Source organism: Sinocyclocheilus anshuiensis, unplaced genomic scaffold, assembly GCF_001515605.1.
Source record: "Sinocyclocheilus anshuiensis isolate Anshui unplaced genomic scaffold, SAMN03320099.WGS_v1.1 scaffold179, whole genome shotgun sequence".
NCBI classification, from domain to species: domain Eukaryota; kingdom Metazoa; phylum Chordata; class Actinopteri; order Cypriniformes; family Cyprinidae; genus Sinocyclocheilus; species Sinocyclocheilus anshuiensis.
This window is the reverse complement of record NW_015549577.1, coordinates 301,777-317,876: the sequence shown is the minus strand read 5'-3', so window position 1 is coordinate 317,876 and position 16,100 is coordinate 301,777. Positions and strand designations below refer to the sequence as shown.

General features: G+C 39.8%; 1 protein-coding gene across 1 annotated transcript in view; it reads right to left on the bottom strand.

The window, feature by feature from the left end:
* Positions 1 to 16,100, bottom strand: part of ttn.2 (titin, tandem duplicate 2) — a 170,151-nt gene that overhangs the window by 42,072 nt on the left and 111,979 nt on the right. Inside the window, exons 172-202 of the mRNA XM_016445616.1 lie at positions 15,593 to 15,895; positions 15,192 to 15,497; positions 14,816 to 15,097; positions 14,418 to 14,717; positions 14,002 to 14,304; positions 13,602 to 13,910; positions 13,190 to 13,471; positions 12,739 to 13,038; positions 12,314 to 12,607; positions 9,265 to 12,219; positions 8,806 to 9,141; positions 8,432 to 8,716; positions 8,028 to 8,327; positions 7,631 to 7,933; positions 7,255 to 7,530; positions 6,868 to 7,164; positions 6,479 to 6,781; positions 6,094 to 6,393; positions 5,716 to 6,003; positions 5,305 to 5,607; positions 4,591 to 4,893; positions 4,166 to 4,471; positions 3,804 to 4,091; positions 3,428 to 3,718; positions 3,048 to 3,335; positions 2,069 to 2,656; positions 1,864 to 1,968; positions 1,573 to 1,770; positions 1,175 to 1,471; positions 496 to 1,083; positions 62 to 364 (exon numbers count right to left, since the gene is read on the bottom strand). Coding sequence (XP_016301102.1) covers positions 62 to 364; positions 496 to 1,083; positions 1,175 to 1,471; positions 1,573 to 1,770; positions 1,864 to 1,968; positions 2,069 to 2,656; positions 3,048 to 3,335; positions 3,428 to 3,718; positions 3,804 to 4,091; positions 4,166 to 4,471; positions 4,591 to 4,893; positions 5,305 to 5,607; positions 5,716 to 6,003; positions 6,094 to 6,393; positions 6,479 to 6,781; positions 6,868 to 7,164; positions 7,255 to 7,530; positions 7,631 to 7,933; positions 8,028 to 8,327; positions 8,432 to 8,716; positions 8,806 to 9,141; positions 9,265 to 12,219; positions 12,314 to 12,607; positions 12,739 to 13,038; positions 13,190 to 13,471; positions 13,602 to 13,910; positions 14,002 to 14,304; positions 14,418 to 14,717; positions 14,816 to 15,097; positions 15,192 to 15,497; positions 15,593 to 15,895 — 12,180 coding nt within the window. The remainder of the gene's footprint in view (positions 1 to 61; positions 365 to 495; positions 1,084 to 1,174; positions 1,472 to 1,572; positions 1,771 to 1,863; positions 1,969 to 2,068; positions 2,657 to 3,047; positions 3,336 to 3,427; positions 3,719 to 3,803; positions 4,092 to 4,165; positions 4,472 to 4,590; positions 4,894 to 5,304; positions 5,608 to 5,715; positions 6,004 to 6,093; positions 6,394 to 6,478; positions 6,782 to 6,867; positions 7,165 to 7,254; positions 7,531 to 7,630; positions 7,934 to 8,027; positions 8,328 to 8,431; positions 8,717 to 8,805; positions 9,142 to 9,264; positions 12,220 to 12,313; positions 12,608 to 12,738; positions 13,039 to 13,189; positions 13,472 to 13,601; positions 13,911 to 14,001; positions 14,305 to 14,417; positions 14,718 to 14,815; positions 15,098 to 15,191; positions 15,498 to 15,592; positions 15,896 to 16,100) is intronic.

Below are 16,100 nucleotides of genomic sequence, written 5' to 3'. Positions count from 1 at the left end.
AGAATATATAATATCCAGAAAACAATATCTGGAATTTAAAAATATTTTTTGGTCAACTTACATGAAATATCCTTTGTCATTACAGGTTGTGATGGCTCACTGGGCTCGCCAAAACCAGCCTTATTCTCTGCAGTTACACGGAATTCATATTCAATTCCCTCTGACAGGCCTGAGACCTTATAACGTAGATCAGAAATGGTCTTTTTTGAGGCTCTGACCCATCTCATTCCTCTTCTCTCTTTTCTCTCAACACTATAGCCTCTAATGTCACTTCCTCCATCTACAATTGGTCTCTTCCAGGAAATTGTTACAGCATTTTTACTGACATTATCAATTTCTGGTTTTGATGGTGGCCCAGGAGGTCCTGCAAAAAAGAGTTAAGAAGTTAAAGAAAAAAAACTTTATTTATTTATATATATTTATGTGAGTGTGTCTGTGTGTCAGAGACGACAAAAAAAACCCCGATTATGTTGTAAAATATGAAGTTAAGCTTACCAAAACTATCAACCATTTTAACTGGTCCAGACTGTGTTGCATCACCAATACCATACTGATTGACTGCTGAAACACGGAATATGTATTCATTTCCCTTTATCAGCTTGCTGGCAACATAGCGGCAATCCATAACATCTTCAGCAAGCTTTGTCCAGAGAAGGCGGCTGGTTTCTCTCTTTTCTAATGTATATGATTTGATAGTGCAGCCACCATCTTCTTCTGGTGGCAACCATGTCAAAGTGCATTTTTCAGCAGAGACACTGCTGGCTTCAATAGGACCTGGAGGTCCAGGCACATCCAGGATTTTCACTTTGACTTTTTCTTCTTTAATACCAAATGGATTACTTGCAGTAATAGTGTACTCCCCAGTGTTCTTTCGGCTGGCATACTTGATTGACAGTGTTGAAGATGTGGGAGTGCTTGTAATTTGGACAATATCTGAGGTCTTGAATTCTCTTCCACCCTTAGACCACACAGCTGTAGGAGGTGGTTTGCCAAGAATGCTTGATGCTGTTACGACAATTGTTTCTCCAGCCCTCACAGTCACTCCATCCTTCATTTCAGGGTCAATTGTGATAGTTGGTGGTTCTGTAGAAAGTCAGGTGATGATTATAAACATTGTTATGGTTACTGAGGGTTTGGTTAAGCAAAGTTGTTAAAACTTGACAATACAGCTTACCATATTCATCTTTGCAGACAAGAGGCTCAGTTGTCTCTGAGGGAGCACTGATAGCTCCAGCTGCATTTTTAGCCCTTATTCTGAATTCATAAGTACAGCCTTCCTGTAGGTCTGTTACAGTGTATGCACAGCTTTGGACATTCACATGGTTGGCCTTCATCCAGGTCTTTCCAGGATGCTCTAATTTCTCGACAATATAGCCAGTTAGTCTGTGGCCACCATCATACTTGGGTGCAGCCCAAATTAGTGTTACACTGTTTCTTGTGACACTGATCACATCAGGTTTACCAGGTGGATCTATAGAAAGAGATAATAATATATACAAAAAATATTTTTGCAATCTCTTCCTGATGAACGGCACATCTTAAAAAGCTGAAAGAAAGCACACTTTGACTCACCAATTGGATCAAGAGCAACAAGTGATTCAGTTGTTTTGCTTGGCTTTCCAAGTCCAGCCACATTCATAGCTATGACCCTAAATTCATATTCCAGTCCTTCAACCAAACTGGTTACTCTGCATTCTTTCACTCTCAAAGGTGTCTTGTTGGCTCTCTTCCACATCAGGCTATTTCTATCTTTAAATTCCAAGTAATATCCTATAAGCAATATTAGTAGTAAAAAGGTTTAGTTGTTACAAACTGCAAATAAACATATAAATAAAAAATAAATGTTGTTAAGAAATATTTTACCTGTGATGGGTGAGCCTCCACTATCTTTTGGATCAGACCATGTTAGGATAGCAGACTCATGACGAATGCTCACAACCTCAGGTGGTGCTGGAGCCCCTGGTGCATCTGGTGTGGGGAAAAGTGTGTATTTGTTGTGAATAAATGTTTTTAAATATCATATTTCATAAAATAAAAATATGTATTTGGGATTTCTTTAAATACTCACTGAATGGATGTTTAGCAACCACTGGATCAGATTTGAGGAACTCTCCAAATCCATATTTATTTTCAGCACAAACTCTGAAAATGTATTCTGTTCCGTCATGAAGTCTTGTAACTCTCATAGAGTTCTTTTGAATTGCAGAAGCAACTGTGACCCACTTGTTGGCAGTAGAATGCCTCTTCTCCAAAATATAGTTGGTAACTTCTGATCCACCATCATCTTTGGGTGGACCCCATTCTACAGTAATCGCTTCAGCTGTGATTTCATCAAATTTGATGGGACCGGTGCAGTTTCCAGGCTTTCCAACAACTTTAATGTCAATAGCTGATTCCTTTGTTCCAGCACTGTTTCTCAAAATAACAGTGAAATTGCCAGCATCACCTCTATTGCAATCACGAACCAGCAAGACCGTGTTTGTTGCCGTTGATTCACCTGAGATCCTGCCACTGTCTGATAAAGTAACATCACCCTTTTTCCATGTGACTGCAGGAGCTGGGATACCAAAAATAGGGATATTAAGACGAACAGTGCTTCCTTCCTTTGCCACATAGGTAGAGTCTGGCAAACCTTTAAGATTAAAGTCTGGAAGGACTGTAAAAAGACAAGTAAAACACAAATATGTTAATGGACATCGTTGCATAACCACTAAGAAACAAATGCAATTACTAGGTAGACCAGGGGTTTTCAAAGTGTGGGACATTCAGTCATTAAATGAAATCAGTTATTAAAAGCACAATATCGTAAGAGAACTGAATTAGGCATCAGCATATGGGCATCCATTTCAGTGCATGACCCATTGTGCTTGAACAGTCAAATACACAAATTGATGTGTCAAAATGTCTGACCATTCACATAAACACAGTTGGTTATATAACAGTTAATGTAAAGAGTTAAAATTGGATGTGTATCAATATATTGGATCTGTGCATTAGGTCTCACTGTCTTTGACGTTAAAAAACCCTGAGGTATACTATATGAATACCTATTTGATCTTTAGCCAAGACAGTGAGCTCAGATGATGGTCCTTCAGCTGCTTCATTAATGGCTTTGACTCTAAAGAAGTACTCCTTTCCTTCTTCAAGGTCAGTTATTGTGTACTGGGTGAGCTTAGACTTCATTAGCAGCTTCCATTTGTCTTCCCCTTCACAGATCTCGAGAACATATGCAACAATATGGCTTCCACCATCACTGATTGGTTTCTTCCAGCCAAGAGTGCAAGAATTCTTGTTGATCTCTGAAGGTTTAAAATCTGTAACTGGTCCAGGTTGCTCTGCAATTGACATCAATATTAGAATTTAGCATAATCAACATATTAACATTAAAAATGTAAACTAAACTGCAACATTATCAAAGAAGTCTCACCTGAGGCTTTGACTGGTCCAGCTGTTTCACAACCCTCACCGATACCATATATATTTTCAGCTGAAACTCTGAAGCAGTAAGCTTTACCAGCTTCGAGATTAGTAATCCTGTAAGATGTCTTGGGACATTCAGGAGCAACACAGGTCCAAGCCTTTCTCTCAGCCAGACGTTTTTCAACAACATAGCTCTTAACGGGACTACCACCATCAATTAATGGAGCATCCCAAGTAATAGATGCATGGTCCTTCGAGGTCTCCTTAACAATCAGATTGACTGGGGGTCCAGGTGTGTCTGTGTACATTTGCAGACTGCAGTTAGATACAGTAAATAATAAACCTCAAATGGAAATTTGTTAAGAGAAAGAAAAAAATCTTACCTAGTACTTTGACAACAATGGTATATGACTTGGTACCACTACTGTTTTCTAGAGTTAAGACATATTTGCCAGCATCATATCTGTTGATATTCTCACAATAAAGGAAGGTATCCCATTCAGTTGTCTTGATCATAAGACCTTGTCTTTCTTTCAAGTTTGCATTGACCTTAGTCCATGTTGCCTTTGGAGCAGGACGCCCTCTCAGAGGTACATAAATTCTCATTGTGACTCCAGCACGTAAAACTAGTACTTTTCTGAGATCTGCATCAAGTTCAGCCTCAGGGGCAACTAAAAGAAAATCACGATGAGAATAATGTACAGTAATCTACAGATACTTGAAATCAAAATTCAGATATACTTACTTAGGATATCCTTTGCCATATGTTTTCCAGGAACTTCACTTGGCTCACCAAATCCAATCTTGTTTACAGCAGTAACACGGAACTGGTACTCAGTGTTATCCATAAGACCAGTAACATTAAATTTTGTTACTTGGAGATTCTTTGGCACATTGCACTTCAGCCAGTCTTCTGCATCTGCTCTTTTGAACTCAACAAGATAGCCCAGAATTTCACATCCACCATCATAGGCGGGTTTGGTCCAGGACAAACTGATTGAACTGTGTGTAGAGTCAACAACCTTTGGAAAAGCAGGTGGTCCAGGAGGATCTATAAATAAAACACAGAAATGCAGGGTCTAAATGCACAAACCTTTCTTTCTTTCTTTTCTTTTTTTTGGCCAAGTTTAATTGTTAATGGACATTAAATACAGTATTGTTAGTACTTACACACTGGGTCTACTGCAAGAACACCAGCTGATGGATCACTTGGTTTGCCAAGACCAGCTTTATTGAGTGCAATGACTCTGAATTCATACTCCGATCCCTCTGTGAGGCCTCCAGCTTTAATTGTCCTGTCAATAACTGGTCTTCTATTCACTTTAGCCCAATTGAGGTCTTGAGTTTCACGTTTCTCAACCATATATCCAAGAATGGTGGCCTTGCCATCATCAGCAGGGGCCTTCCAACTAACAGTCATGTGATCCCTGGTGATATTGGTAATAACTGGAGGTTCACATGGTCCTGGGACATCTACATTTTGAAAATGTTTTTTTTAATCAAATTAATTTGTTTAAGGAATATGCAATTTCAAAACAATATGTATATACATGAATAGAGATCAAACGATAAATGGACTGACATTTTTAAATGATATTTAGGTTTTTCTACTAGGTATAGCAATAAACAGTGACATCTGGTGGGTCATTAAACAATAGCACACACACACAAAAAAAAACATTATTGTTCATCTCACAGGAAACAGTGGTCTTTCCAAACAAATTAACATATAATATTACATAATGTATGTAAAAGCCACTCTATGCAGCCAAAGCTTTAAAAAAATCTACCTGTGTGAAACTTTTAACATTAGATTATATGTACTGATCACTTATCGGTCAATCGCTATAATATATAAATGCATGAGAAAGAATAAAATGTTACCAAATGGATTCTTGGCAATCACAGAGTTAGTCACAATTGGGTCTCCAACACCATACTTGTTCTCAGCACTGATGCGGAACTCATATTCATGGCCTTCAATCAGTTTCTCCACAGAACAGTCTGTTATCTGACCATTGATGTTAGCAGTAACTTGTGCCCAGTTAGCTCTGCTTGTTTCTCGTTTGTCAACAATGTAATTTGTGATTTCAGAACCACCATCGGCAAGAGGTGGCTCCCACTTCAGTTTCACACGGTCGGCAAACACATGGCTTATCTTCACTGATGCTGGGGGTCCAGGTTTGTCTGCAGAAACAAAATTAAGCATGTCTCACAAAACAAATACACTTTCTTAAATGTCTGAAGGGTAATACATGGTCAGTCCTTTTTGGCATATTTTTAATGTTAACTTACCTAGAACCTTCAATTTAATGTTGCCAGACTTTGTGCCACTTGGGTTCTCAGCAGTAATGGTGTACTCTCCAGATTCCTTTCTTGTCACAGAGAACAGTTCCATGCAGAAGCGATGAACCTTCTGAGTCATTTTCATACCTTCAGCCAATTTCAAAGGAACACCATCTTTCTTCCAAGTGACCTTTGGCAATGGTTTGCCAAAAACTTCAGCCTCCATGCAGACATTTGCTCCGGCTTTGACAACAATTAAGTTCTTCATTTCAAGACTAATCTCAACTCTAGGTGGAACTGAAATAATACAAAGAGAGACATCAAATTAACTATATAAAGTCCATCAGTTAGTAAATAATTACATTATTGGTAGATCATAAGACTTACCATGCTCTGCAATAATTGGGATAGCATCAGATTCCTCTGAGGGCAGACTGACATTAATTGCTGTCTTTGCAATTATTCTGAACTTGTATTGGGCTCCCTCCTCAAGTCCAGGAACAATGTACTCTTCCTTTGGTATATTTTGACTGCTTGTGTTAACTCGCACCCATTTGTCACCTGGAAGCTTCAGAGATTCAACGTCATAACCAATGAGTTTACTTCCACCATCATGTTTTGGACGGCTCCAGACAAGAGAGACAGAATTTCTGGTCACATCAAGAACTTGGGGTTTTCCAGGTGGATCTGAAAAAGAATATAAATCAAACTTGTAGTGTTTTGATTTCAATTTTTATAAGGGAGAGCAGCAGGTTTCCCCCCCAACACATACCAACTGGACTTCTTGCAGTGATAAAATCTGTCTGCTTGCTTGGTTTGCCTTGTCCCGCCTTGTTGACAGCAGACACTCTGAATGTGTACTCCAGACCATCAATGAGGCCAGAGCATGTATATTCAGTTGAGCGAACAAGGACCTCATTTGCCTTGACCCACAGGAGGCTATTTCTTTCTTTGCGCTCAATGCAATATCCAGTGATGGGACTGCCACCATCGTTCACTGGTCTCTCCCATGACAACACAACAGATTCCTTGTTAATTTTGTTGACACAACAGTTCCTTGGCTCACTGGGTGGATCTGAAATTGTAATATATGTATTAAAGTAAATAAAGCCTAATCCCTTTGTGTGTCAGTGTTCAAATGTGTTGATATATGAGACTTACCAAATGGATGTCTAGCAATCATTTTCTCAGAGTAAATTGGTTCTGAAATGCCAAAACGGTTTTCAGCACGGACACGGAAGCCATACTCTTTGCCAGGTGTGAGCTTTCCAACTCTGCAGCTGGTCTTGGTGCAAGATGCCACTGTGACCCAGTCACCTCTGCTCACATCACACTTCTCAACAATGTAGTTTGTGATGTTGCTGCCACCATCTTCAGCAGGTGAATCCCATGCAAGTGTGCAGGAATCCATGTCAAACTCAAGAACTTGTAGAGGACCCTGTGGAGGACCAGGGATGTCTAAAAACAAACAAACAAGTCATTATAAGTCAAAATATAATAACAATAACAACGACAACGACAACAATAACAATAATAATACAAACTCACCCATAATAATTATTCGGAGGATCTGGTTGACCTTTGCAGTGCTGTTTTCAGCAGACAGACTGTAATAACCACTATCCTTCCTTGTGACATCTTTGATCAAAAGTGAATTTGTGGTTGGGGTTTTTTGTATGAAGAGACGATCAGATGTAACTATGTCATCATTTCCCCTTTTCCATTTTGTGACTGGAGCAGGCTTCCCAGACACAAGAGCCTCAACTATAAGTTTAGATCCTGCTCTTGCTGTAACCACATCAGACATGATGATCTTTGGTGCCACTATGAAAGAGGTAAAAGATTCAGAGTGTGATTCATAAAAAATACAGCATGAATAAAAATACATTAATAATGGGAGAGCACAACATCTTTGTATACATACTCAGCTGTTCTTTGACCTCAAATATGCCCTCAGCTTCTCTTGCCAAACTGCATCCTATTGCGTTTCTTGCTGCAACCCTGAATCTGTACTTAGTGTTTTCTTTCAGTCCAGCTACAACAATTGTCAAGTCTTTCACAACAGAGTATAATGTCCAATTGTCCTCAGGTTGACCATCCTGCTGGTATTCAACAATGTAGCCATTAATCTTAGATCCACCATCTCTAAGTGGCTTCAGCCACCCTAGAGTTGCACTGTTTTTAGTAATTTCTAATATATCCATCTTCTTCGGAGGATCAGGCTCACCTTTGAAAGGTAAAAAGAGACACATTATTTTAATACACATTTTTAAAATACTAATATAATATAATATAAATTATACCGTGTAAGGTGGACTTACTCATGGGGTCTGTAGCGAGGTAGGATTTTGGTGAGTCTTGAGGCAACCCAATGCCATACTTGTTAACTGCCATGACCCGGAAGTAGTATTCTATTCCTGGTGTCAGAGTCGTGACTTTGAAGCTTGTTTTTTTCAAGTCACTTGTGCAATTTGTCCATGTCTTCCTATCAACCTCACGCTTCTCAACAACATAGTTTAAGATTGGGCTACCACCATCATTTTCTGGAGGCAACCATGCAAGCTGGCAGGTTGTCTTGGTAATGTCAGTTGCCTCCAGTCCACCAACGGGACCAGGAGTATCTGTTGACAAATTTCAGGAACTGGTTTACTGACAGTACTTGGTAGTAGGTAAATGCAATGATTATTTCAATTTTAAAATGCATTTTATACAAATGTAAGTTTACCTAAGACTTTAACACGAACAAACACAGCCTTTTCTCCAGAGAGGTTAGAAAGAGTCAAAGAATATTTGCCAGAGTCTTCGCGTGAGCACTCAGGAATCACAAGGAAGGTCATTGTATCAATCTGATCCACATGGCCCTTCCTAATGACATTGTCAACACCCATGCGCTTCCAAGTCACTTTAGGTGCTGGTCTTCCTCTAATTGTTGCAAAAAGTCTGATAGGACATCCTGCTCTTACGCTAAGGCCTTTTCTTAGACTAGCATCAAGATCAATCTCTGGAGTTTCTGTTGTGAAAAATAAAAATAATAAGTTTACTGAATTTCAAGGGCAATCATAACACTTTAAAACATGACACTTTAAAACAAATGCTTACCATGGATCTCCTTTGGTGATACAGCATCCTTGAGGTTTGCAGGACGGCCCATGCCAACTTGGTTTTGAGCAGACACCCGGAATTCATATTCCTGTCTCTCATCCAAGTTAATCATTGTAAATTCAGTTATGACAAGCTGTCCAGCAGTATTACATTTCTTCCAGCCTTCCTCTGGATCTCTCTCTTGTTCACCTTCCATTTGCACCTTATCCCTCATTTCAACCAGATATCCAATAATTGGAGCACCACCATCATACACAGGCTTCGCCCAGCTAAGTGTAATGGATGTCTTTGTGCTGTCAACTACTTTAAGGCTGCCAGGAGGACCAGGGGGCTCTAAATTGCACATACAATGCCAGTTTAGTTTAAAACAAATAAACGCATCAATAAGAAAAAATACACAAACTTGAATGAACAGATTATACAGATATTATAACAGATAATACAGACTATACACACCAATTGGATCTTTTGCAGTGATGGGTCTGGATGGTTTGCTTGGTTCTCCCAATCCTACTTCATTTTCTGCTTTGACACGGAATTGATATTCGTGGTTAGGGATCAGATTGGTGACCTTCATACGCCTCTCAGAGATAGGGCTCTTTGTGACAGGGACCCACCGAACAGCCCGCTTTTCTTTTCTCTCCAGAATGTAACCAGTGATAGACTTTCCACCATCGTTTTCAGGAGGAGCCCATACCACAGTCATCTCATCTTTACCAATTTTTGTTACCTCAGGTGCATCAGGTGGACCAGGCCTGTTGTATTGTGTCTTAGCAGTAATAGGCTTGCTCTCCATTGGTGGTCCAGTTCCCATCTTATTTTCTGCTCTTACCCTGAATATGTACTCATTTCCTTCAACAAGACGTGTTACATTACAGTAATTGGTGATAACAGAGGCAGAGTAAGTGGACCAAACCATTCTTCTCGTCTCACATTTCTCTATAATATAGCTGTCCACCTCACAACCACCGTCATCCTCTGGAGGATCCCATACAACTCTGCACTTGTCTGTGGAAATGCCAGAAACCTTCATATCTCTGACAGGTCCTGGTATATCCAAAACTGTAACATTGGCATATGCTGTGAATGATCCTGCTGAGTTTGTAGCAGTGACCACATATTTTCCAGTATCACTACGCTTGGTTTTAGTAAGGAGGAATTTGGAGTAATCATGTCCAGTGTCAATGCTGATCCTTGGGTTATCGCCTGTAGTCTTTTCCTTAACCCATGTAACCTCAGGCTGTGGTTTTCCTCTAAGTCCAGCTTCAAGTCTAACTGATTCACCAGCTTTGACCACAACAGTACCAACAAATTTCAAGTCAAGAACTGGTTTCTGAACTTCTTCTTTGACAAGAATATCAGATGTCCTAACCCAGGCACTTTCTCCTCCATCATTTGTTGACTGGACTCTAAATTGATATGTGTGGTTCTCAACACATTTGTCTACCATGAAGAATGTCTCTTTCAGGACTCCTTCATGTACCTTCTCCCACTCTTCAGCATCCTTTGCTTTTTTCTCCAAATAGTAGCCCAGGTTAGGACTGCCACCATCATAATCTGGTTTTCTCCATTTAAGGAAAACTAAGTTTTTACCAATATCACTGACGTGGAAGTTCTCTGGCTCACCTGGCTTCTGAAGTGGGTCGATTGCAAGGATGGGAGTTTTGGTTTCTGTTGCTGGCCCAGGACCACACTTGTTCTCGGCAGATACACGGAATAAATATTCATGATTTTCCATGAGCTTAGCCTTTACCATGCGATTTGTGCAGTCAGATGAGATCATTGACCAGGCTCGTATACTTGGCTCCCGACATTCCACAATGTAATTTGTTATCTCAGTGCCTCCATTATCCTCTGGTGCATCCCAGGACACCATGCAAGAGTTTTTAGTTACATAGGTCAACTTAAGATTTTGGCAGTGCCCAGGTCTATCCAGAACATTTACTGTAATAGTAGCCGAGGCCTCTCCAGCTTCATTTACAGCTTTTAGTGTATACTTTCCATGATCTGCTCTGGTTGCTTCCTTGATACGCATTTGCACTACTGGGAAGTTGTTTGTCAGAGTGGTGCGCTTGTCCTTTTCAAAAACACTTTCACCTTTGCTCCAAGTGATTTCTGGATCAGGTCGTGCTTTTACATATGCTACAACATTAATGTTATGCCCAACACGAACAGTCAAACGGTCACGGCATGTGGCATCCACCTCAATTTCCGGAGGAATGACAATATCCTTAGCAATAACTGACTCTGGGATTTCCCTGGTCTCACCTTCTCCAATCATGTTGACGGCTTTAACACGGAACCTGTATTCTGTGCCCTCTGCCAGTCCCTTAACTCTATAAGCACACTGTTTAATTAGATCATCCTTATTTACTTTCTCCCACTCAGCACCTGCCTTCTGGTATTCAACAATATATCCTAAGACTGGACTGCCTCCATTTCGTGTGGGTCTGATCCAGACTAAGTCAGCATATGTGCAACTGTAGTCCTTTACCTTAGGGTTCACTGGAGGTCCTGGAACAGTAATTGGTCTGCAAGGTTTGGCAGGATCTGAAATAGGTGAAGGTCCACTAAAGCCAGCAATATTTTCAGCAAATACTCTGAATTCATATTCATTATCTTCAAAAAGCCCAAGTACTCTGTATCTAAGGTCCTTGCAAGGTGTTTTATTCACTCTAATCCATTTTCCCCCTTTATGTCTTCGTTCAATAATATAACCACTGATCGGACTACCACCATCAAACAGAGGCATTGTCCATCCAAGTGTGAGAGCATCTTCAGAAATATCAGATGCAACTGGTTTTCCAGGATGGCCAGGGGGCTCAAACTGGTGCTGGGCTACAGTTGGAGCACTTTCAAGAGCTGCGCCAATTCCCATTTTATTTTCAGCACGAATTCTCAAAACATACTCAACTCCTTGCTGCAGACGAGAAATTTTGAGTGTTGTGGAAGTGCTGCCAGAACTTACTCCTCCCCAAGTTTCCTTATTCGATTCCCTCTTCTCAACAATATAGTTCATGACAGGGCTTCCACCATCATCTTTGGGAGGACGCCATTCAATGACCATGGAGTCAGGAGTCACTTCAAGGATATTTACAGGACCTATTGGGGCAGCTGGCACATCAAGCACTGTGACATTCAGAGAAACAGTCTTACTTCCTGCTGAGTTAGACACTGTGAGAATATAGATTCCAGTGTGATGTCTTGTGCAGTCAGCAATGCTCAGAACAGTGGAGAAGTTGTCAGTGTCAATTTTGATATTGCCTTCACTCTTTATTTCCTCTCCATCAATGACCCATTTGGCAGTGGGAACCGGAAGGCCTCTCATAATGGCAGGCAATCTTATAGTGCTTCCAGCTTTCACAATGATTCCCTCTATCAACTTCACATCCACCTCAACAATTGGCGGCACTACAAAGACAGTAGAAGAAAAAAGTTTAATAATACAAATTGAAAACATCATTTCTTGAGGTAATCATAGAGAATGTTAAAATTTTAATCTAACCTAGTTTTTCCTGGCAAAGTACTGGCACAGTGGTGTCTGGTCTACTTAAACCAACTGCATTCTCTGTCTTAACACGGAACCTGTAGGTCTTTCCTTCTTCCAGTCCAGTCACATGGCACTCAGGAATGCTGACAGTCTTAAAAACTACCCAATCCCTTTCACCTTCTTCTTGGTACTCAACCAAGAACCCTGTGATGTCACTTCCTCCTGTACGATCAGGCCAATTCCACTGGAGCCACACCTCAGTTTTGTCAGCATCTACATGATGCAGGTCTTTAGGTGGACCAGGTGGGACTGAAATTGCAATAACAAGTGTTTAGTTTTTTTTTTTGCTTTATTTTTATATATTATACTTTTTAGTTATTGCTTTGAAAATAAACATTAAATAGGCCTAAAAGTGGAGTAATTTCACAGGCCATACTTACACAGTGGATTCATTGCTTTAATAGCTTTTGGTGTTTCAACATATTCACTTCTTCCAAACTGATTTTCAGCCGCCACACGGAACATGTATGACGTTCCCTCAATCAAATATTTGGCCAACATGCTACGTTTTTTGGAAGATGAGCAGATTGGCACCCATTGTGCAGATGCTGCATCCTTTTTCTCAACAACAAAGTTAGTGATGCGTGTACCACCATTATCTTCTGGGTCTTTCCAAGATAGCTGGGCAGAATCATATCTGACATCAGATACTCTGAGATGCTGAACTGGTCCAGGCTTGTCTATGAAAACAAACAAGTAAAACAACAACTTAACATGTTGCCTAATAAGAACAGTATTTAATTTTCATTTAATTTATTTGTATGTTCTGCTTCTTATAAATGATTTAAAATTGTACAATTTTTAATTTAACATAGTCTTTGAAATATATACCAAGAACAAGCACGGTGCATGTGGCTGTCTTTGATCCAGCTGGATTTTCAACAGTAAGTGTGTAATCTCCACAATCTGCACGGGTGCAATAACGCATCTCTAGTTTGGTTGCTGTTCCAGATGTTTCAATCTCTGCTCTTGTTGGAACATCTGCCTCATTTTTCTTCCATGTGACTTTGGGGAAAGGTATTCCCTTGATTCCAGCAATAATATTAATATGGGTTCCAGCCATTGCTTTGATCTCACGAGGCATGCCCAAATCCAGTTGAAGTTCTGGGGGCTCTATAGACAATAGACAAAAATAAAACATTTAATATTTTCACACATATTTGGTTAAATGCAATAACAAGCGTAATAAGCATAATTAGCAAAGTAAAGTCATACATATCCAAGTATGCATATCCAAAATTACCAAGTCTGTCTTGTGCTCGAACGGGCTCTGGGACATATGCAGGATCTGATTCACCAGCAGCATTCACTGCCTTCACTCTGAATCTGTAAAGTGCACCATCCTCAAGGTTGATAACCTTGAATGTAGTGCCCTGGCAAGAGTCAGGTGTTTGATTAACTTGAAGCCATTCCTCATCACCAGCTTTCTGATACTCAATGAGATAGCCAAAAATTTTGCCTCTGCCACAGTCTTTTGGTGGTTGCCAAGAAAGAGTGACAGAATCTTTTGTCTTGTCAATTGCTACTGGAAGTACAGGTGGGCTTGGAATCACTGTGACAAGAAATGTAAGTAAATAGGAGGTTAATATTTTAACTCAGCAAAAACTGTCAATTTTTCATTGAAAACATCCTTAGACACATACCAATAGGATCTTTGGCATAGATGGGCTTTGATGATAGGCTGGGGTCACCAACACCAATCACATTCTCTGCCATGACACGGAATTCATATTCACATCCCTTGAGAAGATCAGGAACCCAGAATTCTGTGTTAGGGTAAATGCGGTCTTTTCCAGCTCTAGACCACATGTTGGCCTTGGTCTCCTTCTTTTCAACAATGTAGCTTGTGATTGGTTTTCCACCATCAGTTGGCTGAAGCCAAGAAATAAGCGCTGTATCTTTATAGATTTCTTTTACCACAGGTGCCTGTGGAGCATCTGGAACCTCTGCAAGTGATAGAAATGTGAGAACATGAGTAAGACTCTTGATCATAAATTAAATGATTCTTGTTAAAATTATTTAGCGACTATTATATTACATTGCAGAAACTGTTACTTACTGAAAACATCCTTTGCTTTTGTCTCAGCAGATAGCAATGGATCACTAATGCCATGAATATTCTGAGCACAGATTCTAATGATGTACTCTCTTCCCTCAATCAGTTTTGGAACTCTGCATGATGCCCTTGTACAAGATTCTGTAACAGGCATCCATAGATCCCTGTTGGTGTCTCTCTTTTCAACAATATAGTTAGAAATAGCAGCTCCACCATCATCCAGTGGGGGCTTCCAGGAAATGAGCATATAATTCCTGTAGATCTCGTCAAAGATAACAGGACCCTCTGGAGGTTGTGGACGGTCTGAAAAAGTAATTATACATATGATTCACAATTCAGTTTGCAAAAATAATAGCAAGATAAGAAAAGAATATGCTTGACAAAAGTAAAGATTAGCATACCGACAACAATAACATTACATATGCCCTTGCATGAGCCAATGGAGTTCTCCAGAACAACAGTGTATTTTCCACTGTGATCACGTTTTGCCTTTGCAATAGTCAAGCACAATTTATTCTTTGTGCTGGTGAGAGCAATTTCTTCATTTGCCTGAAGCTCCTCATCATTTTTGAACCATTTAATAGTTGGTGCTGGTTTTCCTGAGTACCCACTTTGAAGAGTGCAAGTTTCCCCAACACGAACAACAAGCTTGTCACGGAACTCAAGATCAAGGTTTGGTGGTTCTAGTAAAGAGTACAGTATACAATAAATAAAAAATGGTCAATAAAAAGAAAATTATAGAACAAATCACTTCAGTGCAAGTACTTGGTTACTTACCAAACTCTTTTTTGCATGTAACTGGTTTGGTGCTGAATGATGGTTTGCCTTGACCGATTTGATTCACAGCACTAACTCGGAATTCGTAAGAAGAACCTTCCTTAAGACCCACGTGTGTGAATTTACGTTCCATAAGTTTGTCCTCTATGGCAATACGGCTGAAGTTGTCCTGTCCGATAAGACGAACCTCAAGAACATAGCTTGTAATGTCTGAACCTCCATCATACTTTGGAGGTCTCCATGTGACACTGATTGAATCATTTGTGATGGCTGTCACCTCAAGATCCTCTGGGCGCTCAGGTATAGCTGAAGAAGTTTAAATGTGTGAGACATTTTACAAGCAATTAAAAGTAATGACACTTAAAAATAAAAAAATACTGATACAAATAAACAAGACTTACAAAGTGGATCCTTGATGACGACAGGAGCTGAGGTCTCAGTGAACGGACCCAGCCCAATAATATTTTCAGCCGCAATTCTGAAGAAGTAACCCTTGCCATCAATAAGACCCTGGACAACAGCATTGTGTCTTGTGACAGTATATGTCACTGAAGTCCAGCCTCTGCGGTCAGCTTCTCTTTTCTCAATTATATAGTTGGTGATAGCTGAGCCACCGTCATCTTCAGGAGAGTACCATGTCAACTTACAAGAGTCATTGGTGAGATTCTCACCAGAGAAGGGCAGACCCACAGGGCCAGGGACATCTGTGAAGAAATAAAACAAGTTTATTGAAATAATTTCAGAATTCAGATGCCAAAAAAAAAAAAAAAAAAAAACTTAACCGACCCCCCACTTCTGAATGGTAGTGTATTTGAAAAATAATTGAAAAATAATAAATACATTGAAAAATAATAATACTAATAATAATATATATATATATATCAATTTCAGAAAAATGTTAAGTAACTG